The 26557-nt window shown below is 45.8% G+C and overlaps 1 protein-coding gene across 1 annotated transcript; it reads right to left on the bottom strand.

Moving 5' to 3' along the window:
• Positions 1 to 3426: 3426 nt before the first annotated feature.
• Positions 3427 to 25838, bottom strand: LOC110469803 (exocyst complex component 3-like protein 2). The gene is made up of 12 exons (XM_021528928.3): positions 25213 to 25838; positions 23284 to 23878; positions 21506 to 21623; positions 17878 to 17952; positions 15669 to 15769; positions 14585 to 14677; positions 13147 to 13279; positions 12116 to 12226; positions 10185 to 10340; positions 7060 to 7181; positions 5380 to 5565; positions 3427 to 3815 (listed from the first exon to the last, which is right to left on the bottom strand). The coding sequence occupies exons 1-11, from the start codon at positions 25496 to 25498 to the stop codon at positions 5385 to 5387; spliced, it is 1971 nt and encodes a 656-aa protein (XP_021384603.2). The 5' UTR covers positions 25499 to 25838; the 3' UTR covers positions 3427 to 3815; positions 5380 to 5384.
• Positions 25839 to 26557: the final 719 nt, after the last annotated feature.

Genomic DNA, 26557 nt, shown 5'->3' with positions numbered 1-26557 from the left:
GTCCTGCAAGTCTCACACTCTGCTAAGGGGCCACTCACAGCCCACACAAGATACATCACATAGGCATATTTCCCTGTAATGCCCCATAAGAACAAGGCAAATAATAAACGTAAGGGAGCCACGGCCCTTTCCATGTCGCAGTGCCACTAGATGGCACCAGGAGCGTGCCCTTCCCAGCCCGGGTGTTCCCGGGGCCACTGGGGGAAACTGGGGGAATGCAGCCCAGCCCTTCCTTGCTACAGAATCAGAGACCTCAGCACGCGCCAGTGTCTCCTCGTCTTCTTTTCTTCATGGACCTTCATGGTGCTGCAGTAAAGGCAGGCATTTCAGCCTTAAAATCCAGCCTTTAGTGATGTGCTGAGGGGAATAGCCTGTGGTGGCTTTTGCCATGTTGCCTGCCACACACCCCCCTTTCCCCACCTGTGGACCAGGCATTACTCCCAGCTGGGTGCTGGAGAGGAAAGCCTCAAAGGTGGGTGCAAGTTATTCTGATTAATATCGGAATTAACATATTAGTTTCCCATCAATGACAGGGAATATGGCTCCTCTTGAGAGGGACTAGAATTAAACACAATTTACTACATAATTTTGCAATCAGAAAGTTTGCCTTCTCTGAGGTTTCACAGTTTTAGGAACTGATTCTCCTCATGCACATTTAATATCCAACAGAGCTCAGCATGTCCCAGAGTATTACCTGTGGTTTTTGCTATCAAGCCCTCCATTCCCTGTCACACCCTTGGCAAAGGATGTGACTAAATAAACCAGGGAAGCGCAGGCAGCACATCAGCAAATGTCAGATCTTTCCTCAGACCTTGCAGCATAATTAAGGAGCATCTGTTTTCCACTGCCCTCAGCATCAAGCCCTGAAGGTGATCTTCAGAGATGGCAGCTCAAATGAGGGGACTGGCTGGTGAGGCCCTGTAGCAGCACTTCAAAGCAGCCAGCCAAACCCTGGCCCCCAGCAGTGTGGCTCAGGTGACAAATCATTGCTCATCACACAACCCTTCTGCCCAGAGCACAGCTGGAGAGGTGATGAAGCACAGCTTCCAAAGGAGCCAGAGCAGCTTGTCACTCCTTCCTGCCCACATCCCAAGCTTGGTGTGTCTGGGTGATGGGTGAGCATGGCAGTGGCACAACCCTTGTGCCAAGGGGATCCCAGTGAAACCTTAAGTGAAAAGGGAGTGTGCAGGGAACCTCTGAGTGATCCTGTCCTGCTCACAGAGGTGGAGTCACTGGAAGAAAGGCCAAATGGGAGATGCATAGCACAGCTCCGTGGTGGCGCTGGCAGGCTGGTGACAATGGCAGGGCTGTCCCTGCCCACATCCCAAGGCCACAAGATAATCTTACAGGAGGATCCTGAGTGTGACCCTGTTTCCCAGCCCTCTTCAGAGAGTGGTACAAATCCCACACAAGCGCTTTAACCCCAGGTTAGGGTGAAAGCTAGAAAGGAAGAAGCTGGATCACTTGGGAAGTTCAGGTCACACAATCAAATGGGTTAAAATCCCTCATCCATTCCATCAAATGAGGAAAATCCCTCATCCTCCTTCCCTGCAGCCTCTCCTCCCCTCCCTGATCACCTCAGACAGTCCTAGGGAGTGACCCAGCATTCCCTTGCTACTGCCTCCCCACACACCATCTGCTCTCTGCAGGTCACTTGTGGGTGCCCAAGGACATCCCTCCCACACCATCTTCCTCCACATCAGCCTGCCTCTCCCCATCACCCCCAGCCAACATCCCTGGGCCCTCTGGCTCTGAAAAGCTTCATTAAACCTCATGGACAAACTTAAGTCTTTATTTGGTCTTTCCATGAGTGGATGCTTCTCACATGGTACAAAAACTTGCTGCTACAAATCCTCATTGATTTGCACACAGCAATGGCAAGCCTGGTGTCCCTCAGGGCTCCCAGCTGCTGATTCCAAGCAGAGCACACCCTTGTCTGGCTGCAGATGTCAAACAGCACAGACAAACATCGACATCGATGTGTGCGTGGCCAGAGCTGTCCACATGCTGAAGGATTATTTTTAGCCTGACAGTGATGGAAATGTCAGAGAGGGTTTTATTTATTTTCTCTGGAAGGTTTGTTGCTTGAAATGCCCATTGGCAGAGGCTGATCCTGACCCTGCCATCACAATAGGGTCTGTCATCCAGGTCTGACATCCCTTCCCATCCTTGAAAAAATGTGCAATTCAGCAGGAGGGGAGGGTGACCGGCCCAGAGTGCCTGGCAGGGCTGACAACCTTCAGAAGGCAGGTGCTCATCCAGCCCTGCAGCCCAACCCATGCCCACCCAGACAGGTTGCAGCCCCCACCAGATTCCCCAGCCTTCCCACATACCAGGGAAGGTCTCACTGAAGGCACAATGGAGAGCTATGAAATGTTAGGGACACCAGCACTGGCCTTTTGAGCAGCCAGGCAGTCAGGAAGGGCAGGCAGGCCATGGGATGCTCTCACTTCCCTTCAGTGACATGAGGGACAAATTGTAACAGTGCCAAGGTTTTGTGTTGCCCTGAAAGCATACAGAGGACTCCCTGGAGATGGAGCAACCTTTTTCTTCCTTCTCTGACACTCATCCCACGCTCAGCACGGCACCAGGAGCAAAGCTAATGACAATTACAAACGTGCTCTGGCTCCTTTCCAGCTCACAGGACCCCATCTGCATGCAGGGCTCTGGGATGGGGCACCTGTGTCCCTAGGGTGATGGCACAGCACTGCAGAATGTGGCAGCACCCAGCTGGGCCTGCACTTCTCAAGGTACTAGGGCATGACATGTCTGCTGCTACACACTTTGACACGTTATGCACAAATTTTCCCTCTTCTTGTTAGGGGAGAAGACTCAAGGGGAAATGGCTGCTCAGAAAAGCACTGGCACATCTGAGGTAGAATTTTTTGCTTGGTTACAGTGTCAGAGAGGAGCAGTAATGGCCTATATTCACACAATAGCAAAGGAGGGCCTTGAAGCACATCCAGCTTGGGGCCTGTGACCAGTCCATAGATAACCAGGAAGAAAAGTCAGTGGTTTTCCTTCAGAATTGCCTATTTACATCTGAAAACTAGCCGAGACCTTGCCCAGAGGCTGGGACAAACAGCTCATTTTACTGCCTGCTTCCCATGAGGTTTTTTCCTCCTTGTCCAAGAGGAAATTTCCAGTTACTGAGGTATAAAAATTGATGCAAGACTATGTTCCTGAGCCAGCTGTAAAACTCACACAGGAAGAGCTCCCCATCCCATACCTCACCATGACAGGCTGCCCCCAAAGTGGGTCAACCCTTCATAAGAGAGGGAAGAGGAAGCTTTCTCTGCACCCTCCTGGTGCAGGTTAGGCTTTGGGGAGTAAACTGAGGTGCCCAGACCAGCACAATCAGCTAGGCAATATTCCCTAACAGAGGTTTTGAATCCCTTGGGAGGTTGCAATGCTGGGACACCATGTGGTGCAGCAGTCCCTGGATTCATTAGAGATTTCATGGAACAAGGGACGGAAACAGAGGAATTCAGTGAGGAGAAATGCTCCTCCACACTTGCCCCATCCCAGGAATAACCACCAGGACTCAGCTGAATGGCAGTCTCTAGGAAATTTTGAAGAAATGTCTTTTGACCATATCCTATTTATCTTCCTCCTGGACTTTACATATAAGATTAGGATTTGAGCCTCGTGGTTTTCCTGCAAAAGTGCAGGAATTTTGTCTTCCATGGCTGACAGGCTTCTCCATGCATCCAGCTGCATATGAAGCTTTCAAGGAGCTGTGGTTGCAGATGCTGGCACAACAGAGCAAGTCCTCATGTTTCTCCCAGCAGGCCTGAGGGAAGGCAAGAAAACAGCTGGGGATTAAATAGCACTCATCAGAACATGTGCAGGAGTCAAACAGCAGAAACATCCCTCCTGTGCACACTCTTGCATGAAACTGCATCAACACTTCCCTGCTGAAATCCTCCACTTCCTGGGCTAAGCAATCAATGGGCAACCAAACCTTCTCACTACTCTTCTGGAAGGGCATTTTGTGCTAACTCAAATGAAACAACCAAAACAAGTGCTTTTCTGAAGTCCTGCCACCTCCATGTACAGGAGGGAGAAATATGTTTCTGGCTAGGAGGAAGAAGCTGATTCTAGAGAGCTTACGGGTCACACCCCAGAGCATGGCAGCAAAATCACAGGGCTGGGATGGAAGGAGGAAGGTTGCACATCCCATAACTAATTATGCCTTTACTGATAGCCCTGAACTCAGGTGAGGCCACCAAACTGTGCTAGCCATGTGTGCCCACCACACTGCACACTCAGCTGAGTCTGCTGGGATTTGAGAGCCTATTTACCCAGGGAATTTCAGCAAACAGGAGATTCAGGGACTTACAATGCTTTAAAAATATATTCCTCCATATCTTTACTAAAGCAAAGGTGATACCATGAGTAATTTCTTTAAAGCAGGGTATAAACATGGGTGGCTGACAGCCAGTTCATTGTATCAGAATCCGTTTTCATTAGGAGGGGAAGCTTTTGTGCTTATTAATTGTTTCTCTAATTGCTTTCTCTCCCTGCTACCAGGGCAGCCTGCTGTCTGCCTGTGCCTGGAGGGTAGAATCCTGCATACTTCATCCCTGATCTGCTAACATGGGTAACTATAAATAAATAGTGACACCTGAGAGTGCAGGAGGAAAGGGACTGTGCTTCTCAACCTCAGTCTAGTCAGCTTATGCAACAGAAGGTAACTGCTGTCAATCTGTAGCTATTAACTGAGCGGGACTACTGATAGCTGAAGGCTCTGACCTGGCTAACACAAAACAAAATTCTCCACCTCTGAGCTGGATAACTTTGGACTAACAAGAAGTTGTCAATTATTTAAAGTGAAGAAAATAGCTGCATGTTCTCCACTAAGCAGTATTTTAAATCCTTGAGGAACTGCTTAACTTTGAAATCTGCTGCAACTTAGCCCCCACCCTGCCAAGAAAAAAATAAAAAAGGTTATGTGATTATGAAGGAGTCCCTTGGGAGACTGAAAGGTGATTGCAAGTGCCCCACATGAGCCTTGGCTTGTCCTGCTAGGAGGCAACAGCACTTGCCTAGGAGACCATGCCCATGCAGAGGGTAAGATCTGGGAGAGAGGGGATGCTGCAGAGAGAACTGCAGGAACACAGACGGGAGTGAAATGTGGGGAGAAAGAACCAGTCCTGTCTTCTCCTTTGTCCTTGCTGTAACCTGAATCACTCATCTAAGAATTCAGCACCACTCTACATCTTGCAAGGTGTGGAGGCCTGCAGGCAGAGAGAGCGAAATAGAGCAGTGTATGGAGCAATGAGGACCTTGCAGAGGTGAGGCTACAGCTCCACCTCCCTGTAAGAAGTGTGTCTGGACAGGTACACCTTACACACAAGCACACTCACACACACCCACCTTTGCTAACAGCAGAGGCAGCCACAGAGTCCACATTTGCTAGGTTTCACTTCTATATCTGCAAAGAGCATGTTTGCTTCTGTTTCCAATTCCCTGCAGTTATCATGAAATGCCTTCAAGAGAGCAGCTCTGTCTTCCCGGCTGAGTGAATCTTTCATGTCCAGCACTGCACTCAGATGTTCCTTCCTTTCCAAAAGGACAAGAGGACAGTAAGTTAATAAGGGGGAAAAAAAAACTTGTTTCCTATCCCTCAGTTTTGCTGGACCAGACCAAGGATTGGAAGCTGCTTTTTGACACCTTCTGGCTATCTAAGGGGGAGGCCAAATCCCAAGAGCTGTGTGTGATAGGGCTGAGCTCATGGGCCCCAAGTCCAGGTCACACAGCATCCCTGTGAAGTACTGAAAATGTTCAGTTTAGGTTATTCCTAGAAAAAGATCTATCATAATAGGTTTCAGATAACTCTACATTTGACTATTTGGAAGCATTCTTGATTCCTTTTCTCCTCTCAAATGGAGCTTATTCTTGTTCATCTGGAAGGTTACAGGATTTGTGTTCTACAGTGCACTGTTCCTCTGAGCAGGGAAATAGTGTATTGGATATAAGGCAAATGTATCCAAGCCAAACAGTTTGGAACAGAAAAATATGTTGTAGACAAGAACAGTGTATCCACTTACACCAGGATGACCTCCTCTGATATCTGGGTCTTCTGAGAATTTTCTATGCCCACTTCCTCTACTATATATATATATAGATAGATTTTTATATATATGTATGCATGTATTTCTATTTTTCCTATATTTTAGATATATATAATTGCTATGCTGTATCAGATAAGCAGCTTTTTACTTCAATAACACCTTCAAAAGTAGCAAAGTAGAAAAGAAGTAAGAAGCCAGAGGAAGCATAACATAACCTCTTTGTCTTTTTTTTTTTCCTCTTCCTACAGAAGACTAGAGACTTCCCTTGCTGCAGGTTTCTATCATGACTGTCATATTGAATAGGCACTGAAATAATTATTTATCACAAATTGTCTGACCCATATTGGAAGGTATTCATACTTTTGGCCTTCACAGCATCCTATGATGGAGAGCTTTACACTGCAATTATGTTAAGTTGGAAAAACACAGGCACAGAACACGAGAAGAGAAGATAGATGGAGTAAACCACGGGCTTTGGAAAAAATGCAGTTACCTAAGATCTCTCCTTCCTAGTAAAAGCTGTGTTTCAATTCTGTTAAGTTTCCTGTAAGAAATATAAGTGTATATTCTTGCTGAATACACCTAGAAACTTCTGAAAGTAGTTACACAAGGTTTGGTGAAGTGTTGAAGACAAAAGCCAAGTGTTTGGAAGTTATGAAGTGCCCAAATTAAGGAGTTCTTGAAACCCACACTTGACACATATGTGCCTGTAAATTCTGCATTAAGGTAGTACTTTTCCACAGCATTTCTGCTTTGTTGACAGCAATTTCATTCCTCCTCCACTTTTACAGAAGGACATCTCAGCTTCACCAGTTCATCTCTGACAAAGATTTAAACCAGGCACCAGTGATTATATTCAAAGGGTCACTGTGCCTGGCCCAGCACACTGCAAAAGTACCACAGGACTAGTATTGCTGTAGGTCTTCCGGTTTCAAGTAATAATGTAAGAAAGCACAGAAGTCAAAGCAATCAAAGACATTACCTGAGGTCTGGAAATTCTTTTAGAATGGGCAGAAGTGCTATTTTCATCCCCTCAGGATCAGAAGTTTGAACAAGCTCTAAAATTGCTTTTATGGGATCCTTGAGAGAACCAGCTGCAGGACCCTGGGGAGAAAATCAATGTTGTGTTCAGGGCAGGAGAAACAGCACAGCATGTTTAGAGCTGGACTTGTGTCAGACTGGGGATCTCTCTGTGTGGGTTAGGAGCTTTGCAGAAGAGTCTGGGCATGTATAGAAGCCTGATTTTACCCCAGGGTAGCAGAAAATAACCTGGGGAGTAGTCACAGACTGTTACCTGGATGGCTGGGCAACCTCCTTCAGCAGCACAGAGTCCCCTCCTGCTCTTCCTTTGGCAAAGCTGGCAAGTGTACCTCATTTTCCCCTAAACTGCCTGCCTTTTCAGGGCCATTTCATCTTGTGGGATGTGGTTTGCTTCTGGAGGTAAGCACAGCCCTGTGCTTGACCTATGTGAAAACAAGTCTTGTTGGCAAACATGCTGGCATTTCTGCTGCCCCAAAGCAAGCCCAGGGACAGAAAAGCAATCTTAGGGAGAAGATGAGGAGACACAGATCCTCTAATAGAAAAAAAAAAAGTGGGAAACAGGACTGGAGAGTGTAAAAAACATGACATGGTTGGTAGATGTTGCACACAAACTCCCTCTAATCTGGAACACACAGGAGAAAAAAGCCTCATCAAAAAACACACAGCATTTTTAGCAGAGCTGGAGAAGCAGAATGCAGATGAACCTCCAGGAGAGAGCTTCAGGTCTTGCTCACATTTTTCATCAGCGCAGCAATGCAATTAAATTGCTTCCCTGAATTATTGATGCCAGCACGTCAACAGAGACACTGTGACAAAGCAAACCTGGAGAATGGGCTGCCAAATTGGGGCAGGAGAAGCCCAGGTTCCCCTCATCTGCAGGGGGCATTAGAAACAGCAGGTCACATTCTCCATGCAGCACCTCTGCAATGAACATTAATTAAAAATAGTAATAATATTTGAAGACAGCCTTCCCCATCTCCCCCTGCGCTGCAGGCACACAGTATGTCTAGCTCTGCCCAGGGCACAAGCTGTACTCGGCTCCTGAGGCACTGGTACTGTACAGCTTCATACTTGGCAAGCTCACTATTACAAAGTGCTAATTAATTTGAAGGCGTCAGATTTAGTTAAGCCCTACACAGGCAGGCAAGGTCAGAGGTAAACAGCCTGCAGTCTAAAGGGAAAAAAAAAAAAAAAAGAGGTGTTTTGTCAGCAGTGTTTAAGTGCCTTTGGCATGTACTGCTCTTAGGAGAGAAGCAAGGTATTTTCCTAATGTGTTTTGAGAACAGAGGTGAAGGAAGAGCCCAAAGAGAGGGCAGAGCAGGGCAGGGAGCAGGTGCAGCCTGTGCAACAACTGCACGATAAATTCTGTCTGCAGCAGAGTTCATATTTCACATGCATAACCGTGAGCCTCATGACTAAGGAGCAGGCCGTCCTCTGCAAATCACTTGTGCATTTCAGCTCCAAGGCTTTCAGTGTTCTCACGTCAAGTAAGAAAGTGCACACACTGGGGACACTGGGGAAACTGTTCTAACCAGATGCAGCCCTTTTTCACCCAAGCTTAATGTAGGGTTTTAATAGATAATTAGATTTCTTCTATTTCCTTTGCACTGTTCCATGCACATTACATCCAAAGCTGATGCTGAGAACAGCATTTCGGGTAAACTTCAGAGTTAAGATTAGAGAACCTTCCTGCTATTCCCCATCTCTCTGTTGCTGAGAGCATTAATTCATCTGTCATTGATCACTCCAAGAGAGATGGGTCTTCAGCTAAAAGCACTAGAAGCTTCCATCTTTCTGCCATGAATCTAATGCATTAATTATAATGGGTCTGAGAGGATTTTAGAGAAGTCTACAGACGATAATTTTTATTTCATTTTCTTCATTGGACAAGGTAGGAATTGCTGATGTATGGCTTGCAAGGGACTCATCTGTGAGAAAATAGATTTTCAGTCCCTAGCACTTAAATAGGCAAGTTGTGAGAATGACTCAGCATTTGTAAAATATTAAAACCAGTGTAGCCAAGGGGGTTTATATGCTGTCACATCTGAGTCTTGTTTACCAGTCTGACTTTGCAACCACTGCTGTGCTGCTCAGCCCAGTCCTTTATGAAGCACCATGCCTGGGCACTCTCAGCCTGCATCTGCTAATGAGCCATGCCAGGGACATTGCATGGCAGTGATTCTCCAACCAGACCAGCTGAAGGAGGAGACACTGCTGCCAGTGCAGTCCTTCCCTTGGGTAATCAAGGGACTCATGCAACAGCCTGGTGGCATCCACAGATGCTGTATGCAGCACTGCCAATTACACCAGATTATGAGCTGAGACTTTTTAAAGTTTCTGAAGTTGTTTCTGCAAATCAGAACCAGCACTTCTGTATAAGTTTTCTTCAGAGGTGTGGCTCCGTGGCTCTGCTTTTACACCCAATCTTCTGCAATGTGCCTTCACCTCCCAATGGTGTGAGGCGCTTACCCCTGCAGGAAGACTCGTTCCTCCTCACAGCCATCAGCAACCACAACAGCATCAGCATGTTTTTGCCATGAGGAAATGCCACAGCACACAGAAATGGCTCAGGCAGCCATCATCCCATCTCTGAGAGGCCGGGAAGGGCCTGTAGGCAGGGAGGAGGCTGGACAGAGGGTAGCAATGCACACCCCATGTCCAGGGAGGAGCAGCCTTACAGGGCAATCCACAGAGCAGGTGGAGGTGTGGAGCAGCCTGTTTGGTTCATCACGCCAGAGGCTCAAGGGAAAGCACTGCCACCCCATGTACCAGAGGCCTGATGGGGGGAGCTGGCAGTTTTAGATCTGTCTCACCAGCTCAGCTTCATTCTTGTGTCAGTGGTAGCGGTGCAAAACTTGCATCTTCCAGTCACACATTTCAAAACTATCAACTAACAGCTTCTGACAGATCAGAAGCGCTGTCAGCACATCTGAATGTCATTTCAGTGAAGCTTGATACCCCTGTGGTAAAAACTCTTAAGCTTTTTTGTAGTTTTCAGAGTCTTTTCCTCTCCTGGTATCGTTCTTGATGACAGAGAGCAAAACTGTAACCATATCAAAGACTTACTAAGCACTCTTTAAAGATGGCTTGCATCATCCTATGATCTTCTTCCATCTTGTTGACAATCCTCCTCCTCTGCATAACAGATGGTTTCCTGGGAGTGGTCAGGAGGGCCTGCATGTATTCTGTAATAATGATGGCATTGGCAGCCTTGACGAGGGCCTGTTCCAGAGCAAAGATACCCAGATTAACTTCCCTGCACCAAGCAAGGCTCAGCCACACCTATAGCAGGGCAGACAGCAGAGATTCAGCCCATGCAGATGGCTGTCCCATTTCTTTGCTTAAGAATAAATTTAAAATGTTTCATCTAACACTTGGACTATCTCCAAGCTGCATGTGGATGGCAAACCTTGATGGTAAGTGTGGAGACATCAAATCAAAAGCAATGGGACCAGTTAGCTGAGCCAGAGGTCACTCACACTCCAGAACTGCAGTGACACTTGGCTTGGCTAACAAATACATCACCTGGGGACAGCTTGGGCTACAAAGCCAGATGCAGCCTCCCTCGAGCATCCACATTTGACACAGGGCCCTTGGGCACACAGCTGTGTCTGGGCACAGAGAAGTCACCTGGGCAATTCCCTCTTAGCTCCCACTACCTGCTAGGAACCGCAGTCAGAGGCCAGGCAGTGCCTGACAGGGACAGTGAGCGTTTCTGATGGGGGGTGGGCTGCTGCACAGAAGCCACATTTTGTTAGCAATTGAAATCAGAGCAGGGTCGGGCTGCAGTCCAAAGGTACAGGAAATCCCCAGCTCTGTCCAAAACAGACAAAGCAAGAGACAGAGAGCTCTGGCACAGCGTTTCACCACTGAGCTGCTGCTTGCCCCAGCACTAATGTGACATAATATCCAGTGACAGGCTTTGAACAACAGCAGAATAGATCCTACTTTTTTCTCTTCCATTACCTTTTCCATATTGCAAAATGTTAATTAAAATCATCACTGACAAAGAGACTGCAGACCTAGGAGTCAAATGCTTAGGAGGACACATGGCACATGTAGCAACAGCAAATCCAGCCTGCACAAAAGAGAGGGTTCCCCAGGTACCAACCTCACTGCTGAAGAGATAGACTCAAGGGTATTGTAAGATCCTAAAAAAGTTATTTAGGCTACTGTAAAGGTGAAAAACCTTGGGTACTTTGTGAGGTTGTTTGCCAATTACTCTGAATGAGACACTATGCCCTTTAATAATCTGGAATTTCACCCCTCTGTGTCCACTCTACATCAAAGGGATCAATAATCCTTACAAATAAGGTTGAAGCATACTAGAAGCTGGGAAGATTTCCAATATAATGGTATTGGGGCAGCGGTATGAGAGGAGGGAGCACAACATTCCCCTCTGTATTTGAGAGGTGCATTCAGTTTCCAATTTCTTCATTTGTTGGTTTCTCTGCTGAAATTACAGAAAGGTCCCAGCTGTCTCTACCCAACCCTGTTGGATAGAGGTACTTTACAAACCAGGACATGGACTAAGACCACTAGATCTTTAAAAGCCCATTTGACAACAGAGAAAACTGAAGTTTAGATTAATTTTCTAACACTGTGCCATCCAAAGGTTCAATTACTAGTTTCAGTGATTTCCCAGAACAGGATGGTTTGGGCTGGAAGAGACCTCAAAGATCATCTAGTTCGAACTCCCCCTGCTATGGGCAGGGATGCCTTCCACCAGAACAGGTTGCTCAGTACCCCATCCAACATGGCCTTGAACACTTCCAGAGATGGGGCATCCTCAGCTTCTCTGGGCAACTTCTTCCAGCATCTCACCACTCCCACAGCAGAGAACTTCCTCCTAAAATCTAATCTAAACATGTGCTCTTTTAGTTTTAGTCCATTCCCCCTTGTCCTCTTACTACATGTCCTTGGAAAAAATCCCTCTCTATATTTCTTGTAAGTTGATTTCCTGAGTAACATATTGTCTGCACTTACTTATTTCTCACCTCATATATATCTGTTTTTTTCTTCCCAAAGGTCAAAAAGTTTTGCTTTAAGGATTCAAGGATGTGGTCAAAACCACTGTCACACTTTTTGAAGTGGTCCTTCAGTGTTCCCTGAGGAAAGGAAACAGAGTCAAAGGGTGCACATGTAGAGACACCAAACAAACAACAGACACGGATTATTTTGTCTTTGCTCTTTCTGCTCTTGGAAACAGACTTCTCCACCAACTGCAGCATCCTGTGTTTTTATTTCAAAGAAAATCAAAACATGAAAGAAAGAAACAATTCCAACTCAGGAAGGATGTACTAAGTTCTTAAGGCCAAACCTGGAAGACTGCAAACCTGGGCCCTGGGCCTCCTGTTCCCCCCCCAGGTTTGTCAGATGCTCTGTCAGAACCACCCCCTGTTCCCACATAGATGTGTGGGCCCATGGGATGGGCTGGCAATGAGCTCTGGAGACCAAAACTGCACAGTGTAGCCAGAGTTTCTCTTGTCATTCTCCTTTTGCTGCCTCCAGTGTGCCCGAGGGAGCCTGTGCAATGAGGCTGAAGATGCTCAGGGGAGCTTCCCAAGGAAATGCACAGGATCACACACTGTCAGGAGCCTGGAATTCTGTGTTTCCCAGACACAAGGAGGAAGGGTGTCTGGATTGATAGATTGAAACTAGAAAGTGTGAAGGGAGGGAACCTTATCTCAAGACTTCTCTATATCCTGACTACCCAGCACTACCCTGGGCTCTGTGAGTTATGACTGTCCCAGGAAGATGCCCAGATGCTGGCAATGAATAGGTACTAGGTGAAATTCAGCTTTTGGGGTCTGGGCACCACAACAGCAAACACTACAAACAGTGAAACTGGGGTCCCAAAACTGGAAAATGTGAAGCTGTCCATATACAGATTCTGACAAGGCAGAGGAGAATACTGGGCTTGAAGACTAAACTGTGGCTTCACCTTTTCCAAATCAGGACGTGAGAGGGAAGTGCATGCCAGCCATATGGTCTGCAAATAGTCAGAATTAAAATGGGTCTTCCATACCTTGACTTTAGTAGTGATAGTCTGCAGAAAATGCTCCATAATGTCATCTTCCATCCTGTGTAGAAATCCATTTACCTTAACATTCTGGTCAGTGCTGACACTGCAAATGTATGTTAGCTTATGCCAGACAGTTCTGTTTAAAAAAAATAAATATGGAAAGTATTGATTAGATCAAATCATGCCATTTTCTCAGATCAAAACTCTTTCTACTGTAACCAACACAGCTGCCTGGGCCATTGAATGGACACATGCTAAGGTCCAAAGGTAGCTCAGTGACCTGCATTTGTGCACTCATTAAGACACTGCCACAAGGGCACGAAAGCTCAGTGCATGCAAAGGCCACTTGTACCCATCACTAATGAGATCAGATCAATAAAAAATTATAGTATTTTCAAAAATGAGCAAGCATGAAGCGGCCTTGGCAAACAGAGTCTGGGTAAGCATCCCATGTGCCTTCGACAATCTACAAATACAAGAACAAACAATTATCTTCCATCAGAGCAATCTTCCAGTCAGCAAATCCTGGCTAAAATTATCACCAGCTTGAAACCAGACATTCTACATTCTGGAAAGGCTCAGTGTACAACTTCATTCTCAGTAAAGCTGTGAAGGATTACATAAAAGAGACTCATAAGTATTCAGTCTAGGATCCAGCATCAGCAACATGCAAATACAACAAACAAAGCAGCTACCTAGGCTCAACACAAGGCTCTGATGTCAAGTAATCACTGTGCATATGTTGGATTTTGGCATTTTGCTGACTACAGAGATCCCGGGATAACTTTACACAGGAAGAAGAGAAGCAACCTTGTTTTCTCTGATGCTGCAAGTGCTTCTGAAATTAACTTGTAGGTGCAAACATCCTCCTCCACCCTTCTGTGCTTTATTGCTTCCCTCCTTCCTAGCAACCCCAGGGAGAGCCTGGCATATTCCATGGGGTTTCATTCAGCAAAGCACTGAAGGTTGCACCTACCAAGTGCAGTAACACACACATCTGAGAATAACCTTTATGAGGCTATCCTGCTGGAGGACAATCAGGCCAGGGAAAGGAACATCACAACCCACAGTGGGGTTAGCCAGGATAGTGTCCCCACACATGACACAGCACTGCTGCCTGCTCAGTGCAGGAAGGGGGAGATGGCTGCAGCCCCTGCACCTGCAGGGCCTGGGAGCAGGCAAAAAGTGGCAGTACAGCCCTGTAGCCCTGGCCACAGTCACAACCCCATCTGAGCCTCCCTCCTGCTGGGGCAGCAAGGGCAGCTCTGAAGGAATCTTGCTGACAGCAGCTGGCTTCCTCTGAGTTTAAAGGCTGGTGTGCACAGGGGTGGATGACCATACCCAGCTGGAGGCAAGATTGGCCTCATACCAGAGTCAGAAGAAGATCAGACCAGCAGAAAACTCATTTTGCTCCCCATGTATTGAGGCTCTGTTTTCTAACCTGAGAAGGCAGCAATTCTCCAGGATTCGTAGGCTGCTGCAGATCTGTGGGCAGCCATCAAGCTGGAGAAAGCTTCTTACTTCATCTTCATAGCTAAATTAAAACAGGAAGAAGTACCTTTAATCTGGTGTGCTCTATAACACATCTAACATCAATAGCAAACTGAAGAAATATTCTATGATTATTTGTCTTTTTATTTCAGAGTTTCAATTCCCCAGGTGGGATCTACAACATGACAAAGTCTCTGTCCTACCCAGCTGATGGAGAAGAAAAACACAGGAACAGCAGGGAGAGCCCTGGAGCTGCCTGGGTACCTTTGCCAGGGATCAAGAGGCAGGAGGTTGGTTTGCAACACTTCCTTCTGGGAAGCAGCTCAGGCTTTGCCAATAAAGCTACAGAACAAAGTCTCAGTGTATATGAATAACCCACCAGGTCTCTGAACTACTTTATCAATCTCAGAAAGGGCTTCTGGACAATTCCATTTTATAGAAATTTTTTTCCTCTCATCATGTGGAGGGCCAAGGGTCTTAAATCAAATCTCCACCTGAAATACTACCTAAACCAGCAGTCCTGCCACTTTCTGCTGTGGGGGATACATGGGGAGAGAAATACCCAAGAACAAAAAGCAGATGAAGGGAGCCAGAGGAAGTGGTGTGAGGCCAGATGAGAAGATACTCATTCTGCTATGAGAACCAGGACAGAGCAGATCTCCCCACCCTGCCACAGAGCCAGCAGAAAGCACTGTGCCTGGGATGCACAGCCAGGGTAGGAAGGGCCAGGCCTGGGCTCTGGACACTTGGCTGCCCCTCTTCCCAGGTGTGTTTAAGGTCTGAGCCTCTCCAGAGCTCCCCCCAAGTCTTTATCCTGTCCCAGCTACTCCAGATGCCCTTTGTTCCCTCAGCTGTAGTTCAACTACAAATATTGAGCACACAAACAGCAGTGAAGTGCTGTCTCTCCAGTAACAGCTTAATGGGAAGCAGCCATTACAATCCAGGTGAACACAGCATCACCAGATGCTTAATCAGGATTTCTTTCTTTTGACCATTATGAATGTTACCAAGGAGGAAAACAGCATCCTTCCTACCTCTCCAGGAACCTCAGGCACTCCTCCAGGCACTCAGCTTCCACCTTCTCACTCAGGCTCTCGCTGACTCGCCTGGCAGTCTCTGTCTTCTCTGTTAGTATCTGTGGATTTCAATGTGTGAGAGGAAAACTGGCCAAAGCAATTTGTTCCCTATGCAGTGTACAGGAATACATCCCATCCTGCAGCAAACCCCTCTGCCCTAGGCACCAACTTCTGCTTCAGTTTTGAGAGTCCTTGTGGAAATAAATGTATTTTTTATCAGCCTTATTGTAATGCCTACCCCTACACTTCTGCTACCGCTGTTTTTGTTGTGGTCAGCTTGGGTAAAAGCCAAGGTAAAAGCCTGTCCCTGCAGATGTTCTCTGCTGGCCACATCCAGCCTGGCAGCTCAGTTCACACATAGTCCTGCCATCTGCAGGAGCATCTGTGCTTCTACCTGACTCAGCCTCAGGCAGATACATTTGGGTGCAGCCACTAAAAAGAAGGTTATGCAGACATAACTGTGTGCCCTGCACCTCTGCCAGGGTCTCTACATGGATTCCTGAAGAGGGCAGGTGTCACCTTCCCAGCCAGCACCACTCATGCCTGACACAGCTCTGTGTGTTAAGCTCTTCAGCACATGTCCTGCCCCACTGACCCCAGCTGGTGGCCCAGGGGTGTCTGCAGGAGGTGGGCTGTGCCAGACAGCTCAAAATTCACCCCTTTTCGGGCAGCCTCGAGCAGGTGGTGACTTAATGCTGCCCATTAGTTGCTCTGTGGAAACAAAAGCTTGAAAGGGGAGGAGAGCCAGCTGGATAAAAGGAGACAGATGGACCCATATGCTGTGCCCTCACAGTGCTCGTCTGCCAGAGACAAAGGGTGACTCACATCATGAATGGGTTTTTCCACCGCTCATAACAGATGCAAAAGCTCACCCAATGGGGCAGGAGAAAATATACCCAAAGTGTCAGAAAACCACAGCTGATGAGTTTCCATGACACCTTGTTCATTTTCTATCTGAAGTTTAAGTGTCAGCCTGAGAAAATTGAGGAGGTGGTAATTTCATAAGGCTTTCCTATTAATCCAGGCTTTTCCATCACCCACCCCAGAGCATTCAAACCTGTCAGTTTTATACACAACAGAGTGAATCCAGTCATGCTTGAAGCATTGCCAGATGCTACAGATATGAGGGCTATGGGATTCAAACCATGCTTTGTCCTAGTTCCTGTAAGAAAACTTAACACTGTGAGCCAAAAGCAAGAAAAAAAAAAACATCTTAATAGCTAAACATCACTCTAGCACAGGTACTGGGCACATCACTGCTCCATTGCTCCAGAAGGTACAGGCAAGGCAAGGAGGAAACAATCTCTGACATGAGCTCTGCATTTGGTGCCTGGGTCTGGGGCGGGCCAGAAAAGCCAGTGCTTGCCAGCTAAAACAGTATCCTCACAAGATAAACCAGCTGCTGTTGATCTGCAATGCTTCCAATGCCTGAGGTTGTCTGCCATCCCAGAGGACCATGGAGCTACTTCCCTCCCTCAGGGACTGCCACTTAGGTGGTGTAAATGGAGAAGAAAGATACAGTCATGACAGCTCACCGCCATGCCCCTGATCTCCAGCATCATTTAAGCCCATATGTAAACTCCAGGATTTATTTTAATCCTTCTGCAGGTCGTGATCCAAACACCTCTGCCCACAGTGCATGCTGCTCACGAATCAGCAGGGTGTGCTCCTGCCTTTGCTGTGCCTGCAGAACCCCGTGCCTGCCCCAGGGCAGCAGCCCCAGCAGGGACAAGCAGGGTCCAGCCTGGCTGCATTTTGCACTGCCAGCCACGGGGCCCTGCCACGGCCAGGCAGCTCTCCCTGCTTTTATAAAGGTGCTCTGCAGAGCTCACACAGAGCAGAGTGCCCCCAACACACACCAAGACTTTCCAAAAGGTTACGTAAAGATCCAGGAGTATGTATGAAAATGCAGCTTCAGCTTCAATCAGTTCAGGCTATCCTTAGTTTAGTAAGGTTTTTTTGGTTTTTTTCTTTATGTATGCCCAGGGCAAAAACAGGTTTGGGTGCAAACAGACACAGCTTAAGTATGGCAGCCAGCTTGCAGGCTTTTAACACATTGAGCTTAGACTGAGACATGCAAAATTGGTTTTGCCAAAAACCCACATGCTTGTGTGCAAAAACACAACTGCCCCAAAGTATGGGAGCTTTTCAGCTCCCCCCAGTTTACCTCAATGACTGCAGTGTCTGCACAAGGGGGTTTCCCAATATCAAAGGCTTCTTTCAGTGCTTTCCCTACTTCCTTCTAAATGAGAAAAGAAAATTTAAAAGTACAGTTAAGAAACAATGGCATTCATAACAAGTTAGGTTTCCTAACCTCTCACTATCCATTTGGACTAGATTAGTTTCTGCCTCCATTTTTTTGGCTATCTCATTTAACCCAAAGCCTGGCTATTTTCCAGCCAACCTAATAACATTGTTCTGTTTTGTTCTATTATTTGTTTGAGTTTAAATGATTTGCAGCTTTCTTTCATCCCAGTGTCAGCTTGGGTTATCTACAGTCTTCCCTAGTTAGCTTAGCTCCAATGAAGGCACCCACACAGCAAAACAATGCTTAGATCCATCTCCATGCTGCCAGCTACTGTAGCTGAGATTTTCCACCCTTCCTCTCTCCAACCAGCATCTACAGAAACCAGCCAGCATTAATTAAAACCATTCCCTTGCTCGAGCCAGAGACTTGTGAGTGCAAAGAGGAGCTGGGTTAGTGTTTAGAGCTACTGTCATGGTGAGATGGGCCCCATGAGGCTGCACAATGGGAAATGTCCCAAGATTTGGCTGGCTTGTGCTAGTTGAATGGCTGTAAAAACAAAACTAGCACTGCAGAAAAAGGGCTTGTTGCTTAAAACACAATCTGACCTTTATAGAAGCTCTAAACTCAAAAGTCTGGCTTGCTTATTTATTCTTTCATTTCTGAATCTTCCTCCAAGGAATGTTAAGTCTGATCTCTCATTTTGGTCTTTGCTCTTTTATGGCTGATGAATTAGGAAATTTGTGGCTGTCAGCAGAAGAATTTCATAAAAAGTATATTCAAAACAACTGCTCTCCCATAGTCACTGAAAAGTGCTAATCAAAGATAAATAAGCAGTTGTAAACAACCCAGAAAAATTTCTTTCCTCACAAGTGCCATCACCTGACTGTGAGCAAATGTGTGAACACTATGTGCTGAGATAGCACATCCCCGCTGAGCTGCACAAACACTTCAAGCCTGCCCCCCACAATGGGACAAAGCATGGCTTAGTGAGGAACTGCAAGGCAATTAATAACTTGTTGAGGACAGCACTTAGTTGTTTTGGATCAGATAATGTGTCTAAATTAGAAACAGCTTGCTTGTCCGCAGCTCTTGTAGTGATACCAGCACATCAGGCACCAAAGCTCCAATGTGGAGGGGATCAAAACTTCTGCTGTAATAAACAGTCCCAGTTTACTTCTTGTTTCTTCCTGTCTGACCAAAATGTTGGAAGGCTTCAGATCCATGGATGGTCAGTACACCTGTGCTGACTGCAGAGCACAAACTTCTCCGTCCTCCATCTGCCCATTTAAAAAAATAGAGGGGTGGTGGGGAGAAGACACAAACCCAAGTGATCCTTTGCAGATCAGTGTAAATGAGGATGAGAATGAGCCCTGGCATCATTCTAGGAGGACTACCTTGCACTCCTGTCAAATTCTCCAGTACATCAAGGGCAGGGGTGCCAGACTGGCAACCCAATTAATGGCAACAGCATTTTCAGTTCACCAACTTTGTAACCTCGAGGGCACAAAGCTCCCCTGCCCCAGGTGTGTTCAGACTGAGGGGAATGCTGCCTGCATGCAGAGCTGACTGAGTTCCCCACATTGGAGTTTCAAAGTGGTTTTGAACCCCACGTGGCATCTGGGCTCTCAGCACCTTCAGATATCCTCACAGTTCTCACCACTCATTTCTGTTTAAAGTGCTTTTATCAGGCTGCCACACCCAAAGATAAGCCAGGTATTCACAAACAAAGCAGACCATGGCTTATTCTGGTCAGGATCTTATTCTGAAATGTTAGTCATCCATTGAAGTGGCAAAACACACACCACGTGATTTAGGCACAATAATATATGACAATTGTTAAGAGATAACAGCAGGATATTTGCTCAATAACAACTTCCTGTATATTAGCATAATGAACGGCTGAATTACACTAGCAGCAGAAATAGAGGGATAAAGCAGGTTTTATAAGCTGTGCCACTGAGCTGAAGAGACATCCATAATTTTTCCATATGGAGTCAGCTTATGTCCAGTTAAACTCTTTAGCTTGAATCTGGAGCTGATCCAAGCTGGCCAGGTTTGAAGCAAGCTGGGCCAATGCTGTGCTACACTGTCCAGCACTTCCAGCTCTGTTCTTTCTGTACAACTCAGCACCACACAGAGCTGTGATGCTTCAGGATCGAAGGTGGCATAAAAACTCATGGCTGTATGGCACAAAAGCTCATAACCAGATTGAGGTGAGCTTGCTCAACACATGGTGTATCAGGAAAACAGAAAGTCCATGGTTAAACAAAAGCATTCTTCAGCTATTACATTAGAGGGAACTAAAAAAAGTTACATTTCCCATCACCATTAGTCAGCATCTTTGATGGCTTGTCAATGACTCATTGACTTGCTCTAGGATAACCTCAGTGGCACTACCCTAAGTCACTTCCTTCATTGAAACAAATGCTAAAAAAAAGAGCTTGAGAGCACATGGTCTTCCCTAGGGTAATGATTAAAAACAGTCCATAAAGATGCTTAAACACTGAAACCAATAGGCTTTAAGCATATTGTCACCAGCTGGCACTTCTACTCCTATGTTTGTGACTACCTTCATGTTCTTCAGGGAATAATTCTTGAGGAAAAATCTCTGCAATTTAGAATACTTTCCCAGGGATGATTCAGCAGTTTGCCATGGAATTTCCCCTCCTGTGCTCCTCAGGGGCTGGTGGAAATGGAAAGCAAGAGAGCTGAGTTTAACTCCTGCTTCTGCATTTCAGCTTTAGCTGAATAAAAGGAGCCCCACTGAGTTTTCCAAATAAAGTGGTTTCCTCTGGAACTCCCTATTGCTACAACACATCTTCCCTGCTTCATTTGTATTCCACATGTCTCAACAGAATTCTTCAAAGGGGGAATTTTGCTGAGAAAAGAAAGAGATGCTGCAGTCACAGGGTTGGGGTCACCTGTGGGATCACAAGACAGGATTCTCTATGGAGGGCTGCTGGGTGGGCACCAGCTGCACATTTTCTTGTGCTGAGCTCTGGAAATAATCTTTGCTCTAACATCAGCGGTGTCAGTCCAACAGGCTGGAGAGGACTGTGAGGGATCCACACACAGATGAACTTAGCAGCCTCAATATCCTGCACAGCTGAGGCAAAGGGGCTGTAAAAAAACCCCAACTGTTGCACACTATGAGATCATTAACAGATGGAGAGAAGATGAGCAACATTTTGAAATGGTCCTCAATAAGGAAGTGGGTTTCACCCATAGTGTCCCTTTCCTCCGGATAAATGGGCTTCTGAGCAGAGCAGATTGCACCTCTCTGAATATACAGCAATGGGATGAAGAGAGATTTGCAAATGTCCCAACATTTCCTTGCTAAGGAGCAAGGACAGGGCAGCCTCCCTTTGGCAGCAAACAATTATATGGATCATCACACCTGGGCTCTGCAATAAAACTCTGTCAAGATGGAGACCTTGGGACTCACACATCCCTGAGCAGAGCTGGCTATTTAACAAGGGCACCCCTTGGATTAAAACCACAAGAAAAAAAATCCCAGCAGATTGGTGTACCACTCCTGAGTTCTTACCCGTGCGATTGCAAGTAGCTTTTCCTCAGTCTTCCAGAGAATCCACACGAGGCACTGTGCACCAGGGGAAAGGCTGTGCTGGGGGCTGTGCCCGGGTCTCTCACATGCCTGGCTGCCTCTGTGGACAGAAAGAAGAGCTCAGCCCGAGGGACAGCTTCCCACAGGTCCATCGCCCGCCTGGCACCCCTGCCTGGCACCCCGGCCTCACACTGAGCAAAAGGGTGCCCTGCAAGAGCCCAGCAGTGTTTGCCAAGCTTGGGTAGCCACAGCGCAGCAGATGATCTTTACAATGGCCTTTGGCCAGCTTTTCTTTTGTGCTGTTTCTTTTCCTTCTTCCTACATTTGCTGCCCAAGGTAAGGTTTTTCTTGTTGTTCCCCTCTCCCCTTCCCTCACTGCTGCTGCTCAAATCCTTTTTAAGCTTGGGGAGAGTCTCCCAAGCACACTTGCCATTTGCATGAATAAACAATTTTGCAAATGTCACATATTCTTTTTGAATGGAATAGGAAGCAGCTATAGACCAAGACAACCACATCTATGCACAAGCTTCCATAGAGGTTGTAACTGTATTTAGAGAGAAAAAGTCAAATGCTGAAGTCTGGCATCTCTGCTCTTCTCATTTCTACTTTTTTCACTACCATCTGACTAAGAGAGTCACTGTCTTACTTGTTTGGGTTTTTTTTTCTTGAAGGAATTTTGCATTTATAGAATACATTTTTTCTTATATTTGCCTTTTCTTTATATAATTAAATTACATTATTTTTCACCTCTAATTTTATTAAATTTTTCAATGTTTCATCAATCCTTTACTCCAGAGTTTTACCATTTTAAAAGCAGTAAAAGGGTTGCCTCCTGACCACATCTACCATGTGCCTGATGATGACCAGCATGTACCCACCACACTGCTTCCCTCCTTCAGGAGCTGTCTGGGGGAAGAGACCACCTGATGAACTACTAATGAGCTAATCAAGGGTTTATAAGTGTAATTAATACAAGGAACAGAGAAGCTGTGGGCTTGGATGAAAGCAATCAAGTAATCCAAAAAGGCTGAGAACTATTAAGAAGATTGGAGATGCCGAGTAGCAATTAAATCATGGACACAGAGAATCAAATGCCTCATCCACCATAAAAAAGAGAAATCACAAGAAAGTTTCAGGCTTTGATGATACCCATAGGCTTTGAATTCACATTGGGCCAAAGGGTCTCAGATGTGCCACTCTTCAGAGGGAAAGCTGTATCTGTTTCCTCAAACTTGGGCAGGAATTTAATGATCTGTTACATGTTTTTCCTGTGATCTGAACACTAATGAAGCAAATACAGAAACAACTGGGAAAACTACAAACCAGATAAAGCAGCAGGAGAACAAGAGAAGGGCAGTACAAGAGAAATCCATAGAGCACCATGATGACATAAAGGCCAGGGAAAATTACTCTGGGGTAATTGGAGTGTTATGGACCTTGTTAAAAAGGCTTGATATGAGGAAAGAAATTGTTCAATAAAGCAAAAAATTGTGCATGTCCAACAGCAATCCAGCAGAAAAATACCTGCCCACCTCAGGTAAACCCCTGAATCTAGTATTAAGGATTTAAAATGAGGCAGTACTGCAATGAAAAAAGGCTCTAGTTCTGAGAGCATAGAAGATAAAAGAGGCAGTGGGGAAACCTAAACTCAGCAAGAGTCCTGATCACCATTGTGTTATCAGGAAGCAGGGACTGCTTTCAGAAATAATAATAAAAAAATATATATAGAAAAATGTAGAAAGAAAGCCCTTCAGACATACCTTTTGTACATTTTAATGATCCATCCATGAATTAAAAGGCTTTGGCTGAAGCTGAAACAGTTCCTGTCAGTAAGTGTGGCCAGGTGAGAACACAAAGAGGCATGACAGCAGTGGGCATAGGTGACGAGCAATCCTGCTTCCTTGAAGACATCACTTCTGTGCTCCAGACTGGGGAGAAACGTCATTTCCAGATGACTCAGGTGTTGTTTTAGTGCAGTCTCATCTGTGTTAGCAGAGGAAGCAAACAGGGGGATCTTGGCAGTCATGTACTGTATTAGCTTTTCCTCCAGATCTTTTCTCCAGAAGTTTGGGCTCCAGGTGGAAACAGAATCTGTCTCTAGGCCGTTGCCAAGCCGCTCTGCTTCCTTCTGCTTCTCCCACTTCAGTGATTCCCCCACTGACTGCAATGGCTCCAGGAGCATCCTATCACTTCCACCCAATGCTTCTCCCACTACAGTCCACATTCGTTCAGCCAGCAGCACATAAAGTGATTCAGACTTCCCCATACCATCACTTCCAGAATGCTCCAGATTATGAATTTGATCACAAGCTTCCAAAAATTTTCCTTGCTCAATGAATCTGCAGATGGTTTCCTCTGCAACAGAATAAGAACAAAATTTGCTGTTTGTTCACATCTATAGGACCATAATTTTAACATCCAAGTTATGAAGTATCTAGTTTATATCTATTCCAGAATTCTTCAGGATCTACTCAAGATCAACCCATTTAAGATCTAGCATTATCACCTCTCAGTTTCCTCAGGTAAGCACTTTTTTGTTTCTAAATTTCTTTCCGCCTTTCTCCTCCAGGTTAACTAACCCTGCAGATTAGTCTGCAGCTTTCTGACATTGTTCCAGAGACCTCCTCAAGTGAGCAATGAAGGTTCATTAATTACAACCTTTTCATAATAAATGTACCTTCTATCCAGAAGAAAAGCATTAACGGAGGGACATCTTCTGAACAAGCCAACAGCTGAAAGTTAAGTCTGGAAGGAATTCTCTGCCTCCTCTACAGAAACCCTGGCAGGACCAAAGTGCTGCAAGCTCCCTTGGAAGGCAGATTTTAAGTGCTGCTTGTTTCCAATGTATGTTACCTAACACATCCCATCAAACAACAAGAGTTAAATGTACTCTCACAACAGAAGCACAGAGCTGCAGGGTTTTTAACATGTGTTAAAGGTTGAGCAACGAAGGGTTAAGGTTTACCAAAGGTATCTGGAGCAGAGCCCAGAGGACAAATTGAACTTGATGAGAATGCAGGGATAGTTAAGTAATGCCAGAAGCAGTGGGACTTAAATAATTCAGGATACAACTTTGGATGCAGAGTGAAGAATGGAGTATGAACTTCCACTACGTTTTGCCTATATCCTTCCTAGCCTTCCTCTATGAAAGCATCTCATATGTGAAGTAAGAATTAAATCAAACAGGACTGGAGGGAGGAACATGGCATGAAATGGAGAAGGGTTGATGCAAGGATGTTCAGCAAAGCAATTGGCAAGTTATTTGGGAGGGGCCTACAAGCTGCACCCATCCTGCCTTGATGAATGCAACACATGGGAAAAGTTTAATTGGCACAACCAGCCTGTGTGCAGCCCACCTCCCCCTCCCATCTGTGGAGGAAGAGTACAGTCACATGGCTGGGGTGTCAGTCACACGTGCATCCTCTTTCTCACAAGACACATCAGGAGGCTTTGCAGAGATAAAAATAAGAACAGCAATAAAGAGAAACATTTGTGAAGCAAATAAAAAGTAAAATACAGAACTGTCCAGAGTAGCAAGTGTAGGGTTCAGAAGACAAGAATTCAGGTGAAAGCTGGGGAGCAGGAGAGGGGAAAGCACCTAATCCAGAAGCTGATGAAAAACAAGAGCCTGATGGAAGGGTAGGGCAGAGAAGATCCAGGCCTGGACCCAGAGATAATTTCAAGGTTACCTGCAGGCAGCCCTCTCTCCACTCCTTTCCTACTGCTTGGCCTCTTCAGCAAATTCCCTGCCACATCCTCAGCACCAGCCTTCTCCACCTTTTCCTTCCCACCAACCGCAGTCTTCAGCAATTTGCCAGCCAAGGTTTTCAATTTCTCTTTCCTCTTTGCCTCCTGCTTCTTTCTCTCCTCACGTGTGGCCTTGGGCAGCATTCTTGCATTTTCCCCAGCCATTTTCTCCCCCTTCTTGTTGCCTCCTCCCACAATGGCTGCCCAGGAATGCTTTCTCCTGTTCATGATCCAAGCAGATTCAGGTGCTTTCTGTCCAACTGGGAATACTATCAGAAGAAAACATGAGAAATAGTTCTATGCAAAGTAATCTTAGTGTCTATCTCCCAGAGAAGTTCTGTTCTTCTGATTTTTTTTTTTTTTTTTCTATGCAGCTACAGGTTTCAGCTGCCTTTGAAAAAGTCTAACCTGGTTCTTGTCTGTGCCAAGTGAGGACGCTTTTATAGGCTTGCAGCCCTCTTATGTAATCCTTCCCTCATCTGGGTAAATAATGTCAAAAACCTCATACATAATCTAACCACAACCACTGGGGGAAAGCCAGGGGAATTTTTGGCATTTTCGAAACGATTAAAATATCCCTGCACTGCCAGTTACCTTGATAACAATCCTATCAGTTTATGGGAGTGGATTAGTAACAAGTTTTATGAAGCACATATCCTTTTCCACCCACCCTGCATGCCCAGGCTGCACATGGGTTTTCCTTTGGCAGGGAGATCACGTCTGGGTTTGGAGCCAAGTTTTCCCTCACCTCCCAGCAAGCCTAGTGCTAGCCACCAGGGATGTAAAGGCCCAGAGAATGGGTGTTGGTTTCCATGTTTTAATAACAGCATTCAGAGAAGATAAGAGCGATCTCAGCCTTCTGGAATGTACAATATTCCACACAACTGTGTACAATTATGTATTATTTTAAGTTTACCATATATATGTATGTGTGTGTGTCCATAGATATATGCACACTTATGGATCAGTTCACCAGCCAATATCCACAAGTGAAGAAAAAGGAGGTGTATGTTTGCTTACCATGAGGCCCATATTGGGCTGCTAAAGGTTCTGACCATAAACCACAGAAAAAATTCCTCCACAGAAAGTATCCTTTAAATCCAGGAGCTTGCATTTAAAATAGATTTTTTTTAAGTCCCTACACTGCTGTGAGAACTTAGAGAAGAGTTGCAATGCTGTCTTTACCACACCCTTCTTGCAAGAGAATTACAAACTGGGCTTAATTCTCCACTTCATTGTTATAAAGATTAAATCAAAAATTTGAGGATTTTCACCAGCTGAATTACA

This window comes from Lonchura striata, chromosome 6, assembly GCF_046129695.1.
Source record: "Lonchura striata isolate bLonStr1 chromosome 6, bLonStr1.mat, whole genome shotgun sequence".
Lineage (NCBI taxonomy): Eukaryota > Metazoa > Chordata > Aves > Passeriformes > Estrildidae > Lonchura > Lonchura striata.
The sequence above is the reverse complement of the archived record's forward strand: the minus strand, read 5'-3'. Positions and strand labels throughout refer to the sequence as shown.

What these genes read in the sequence shown, in the direction of transcription:
- LOC110469803 (XM_021528928.3), bottom strand. Translation starts at nt 25,498, where the DNA reads ATGAACAGGAGAAAGCATTCCTGGGCAGCCATTGTGGGAGGAGGCAAC. An exon ending in GGAGAGAGGGCTGCCTGCAG is followed by an intron (nt 23,879 to 25,212) that starts GTAACCTTGAAA and finishes ATTCTGTTGCAG; the next exon opens with AGGAAACCATCTGCAGATTC. An exon ending in AGCTACTTGCAATCGCACGG is followed by an intron (nt 17,953 to 21,505) that starts GTAAGAACTCAG and finishes TTTCTCATTTAG; the next exon opens with AAGGAAGTAGGGAAAGCACT.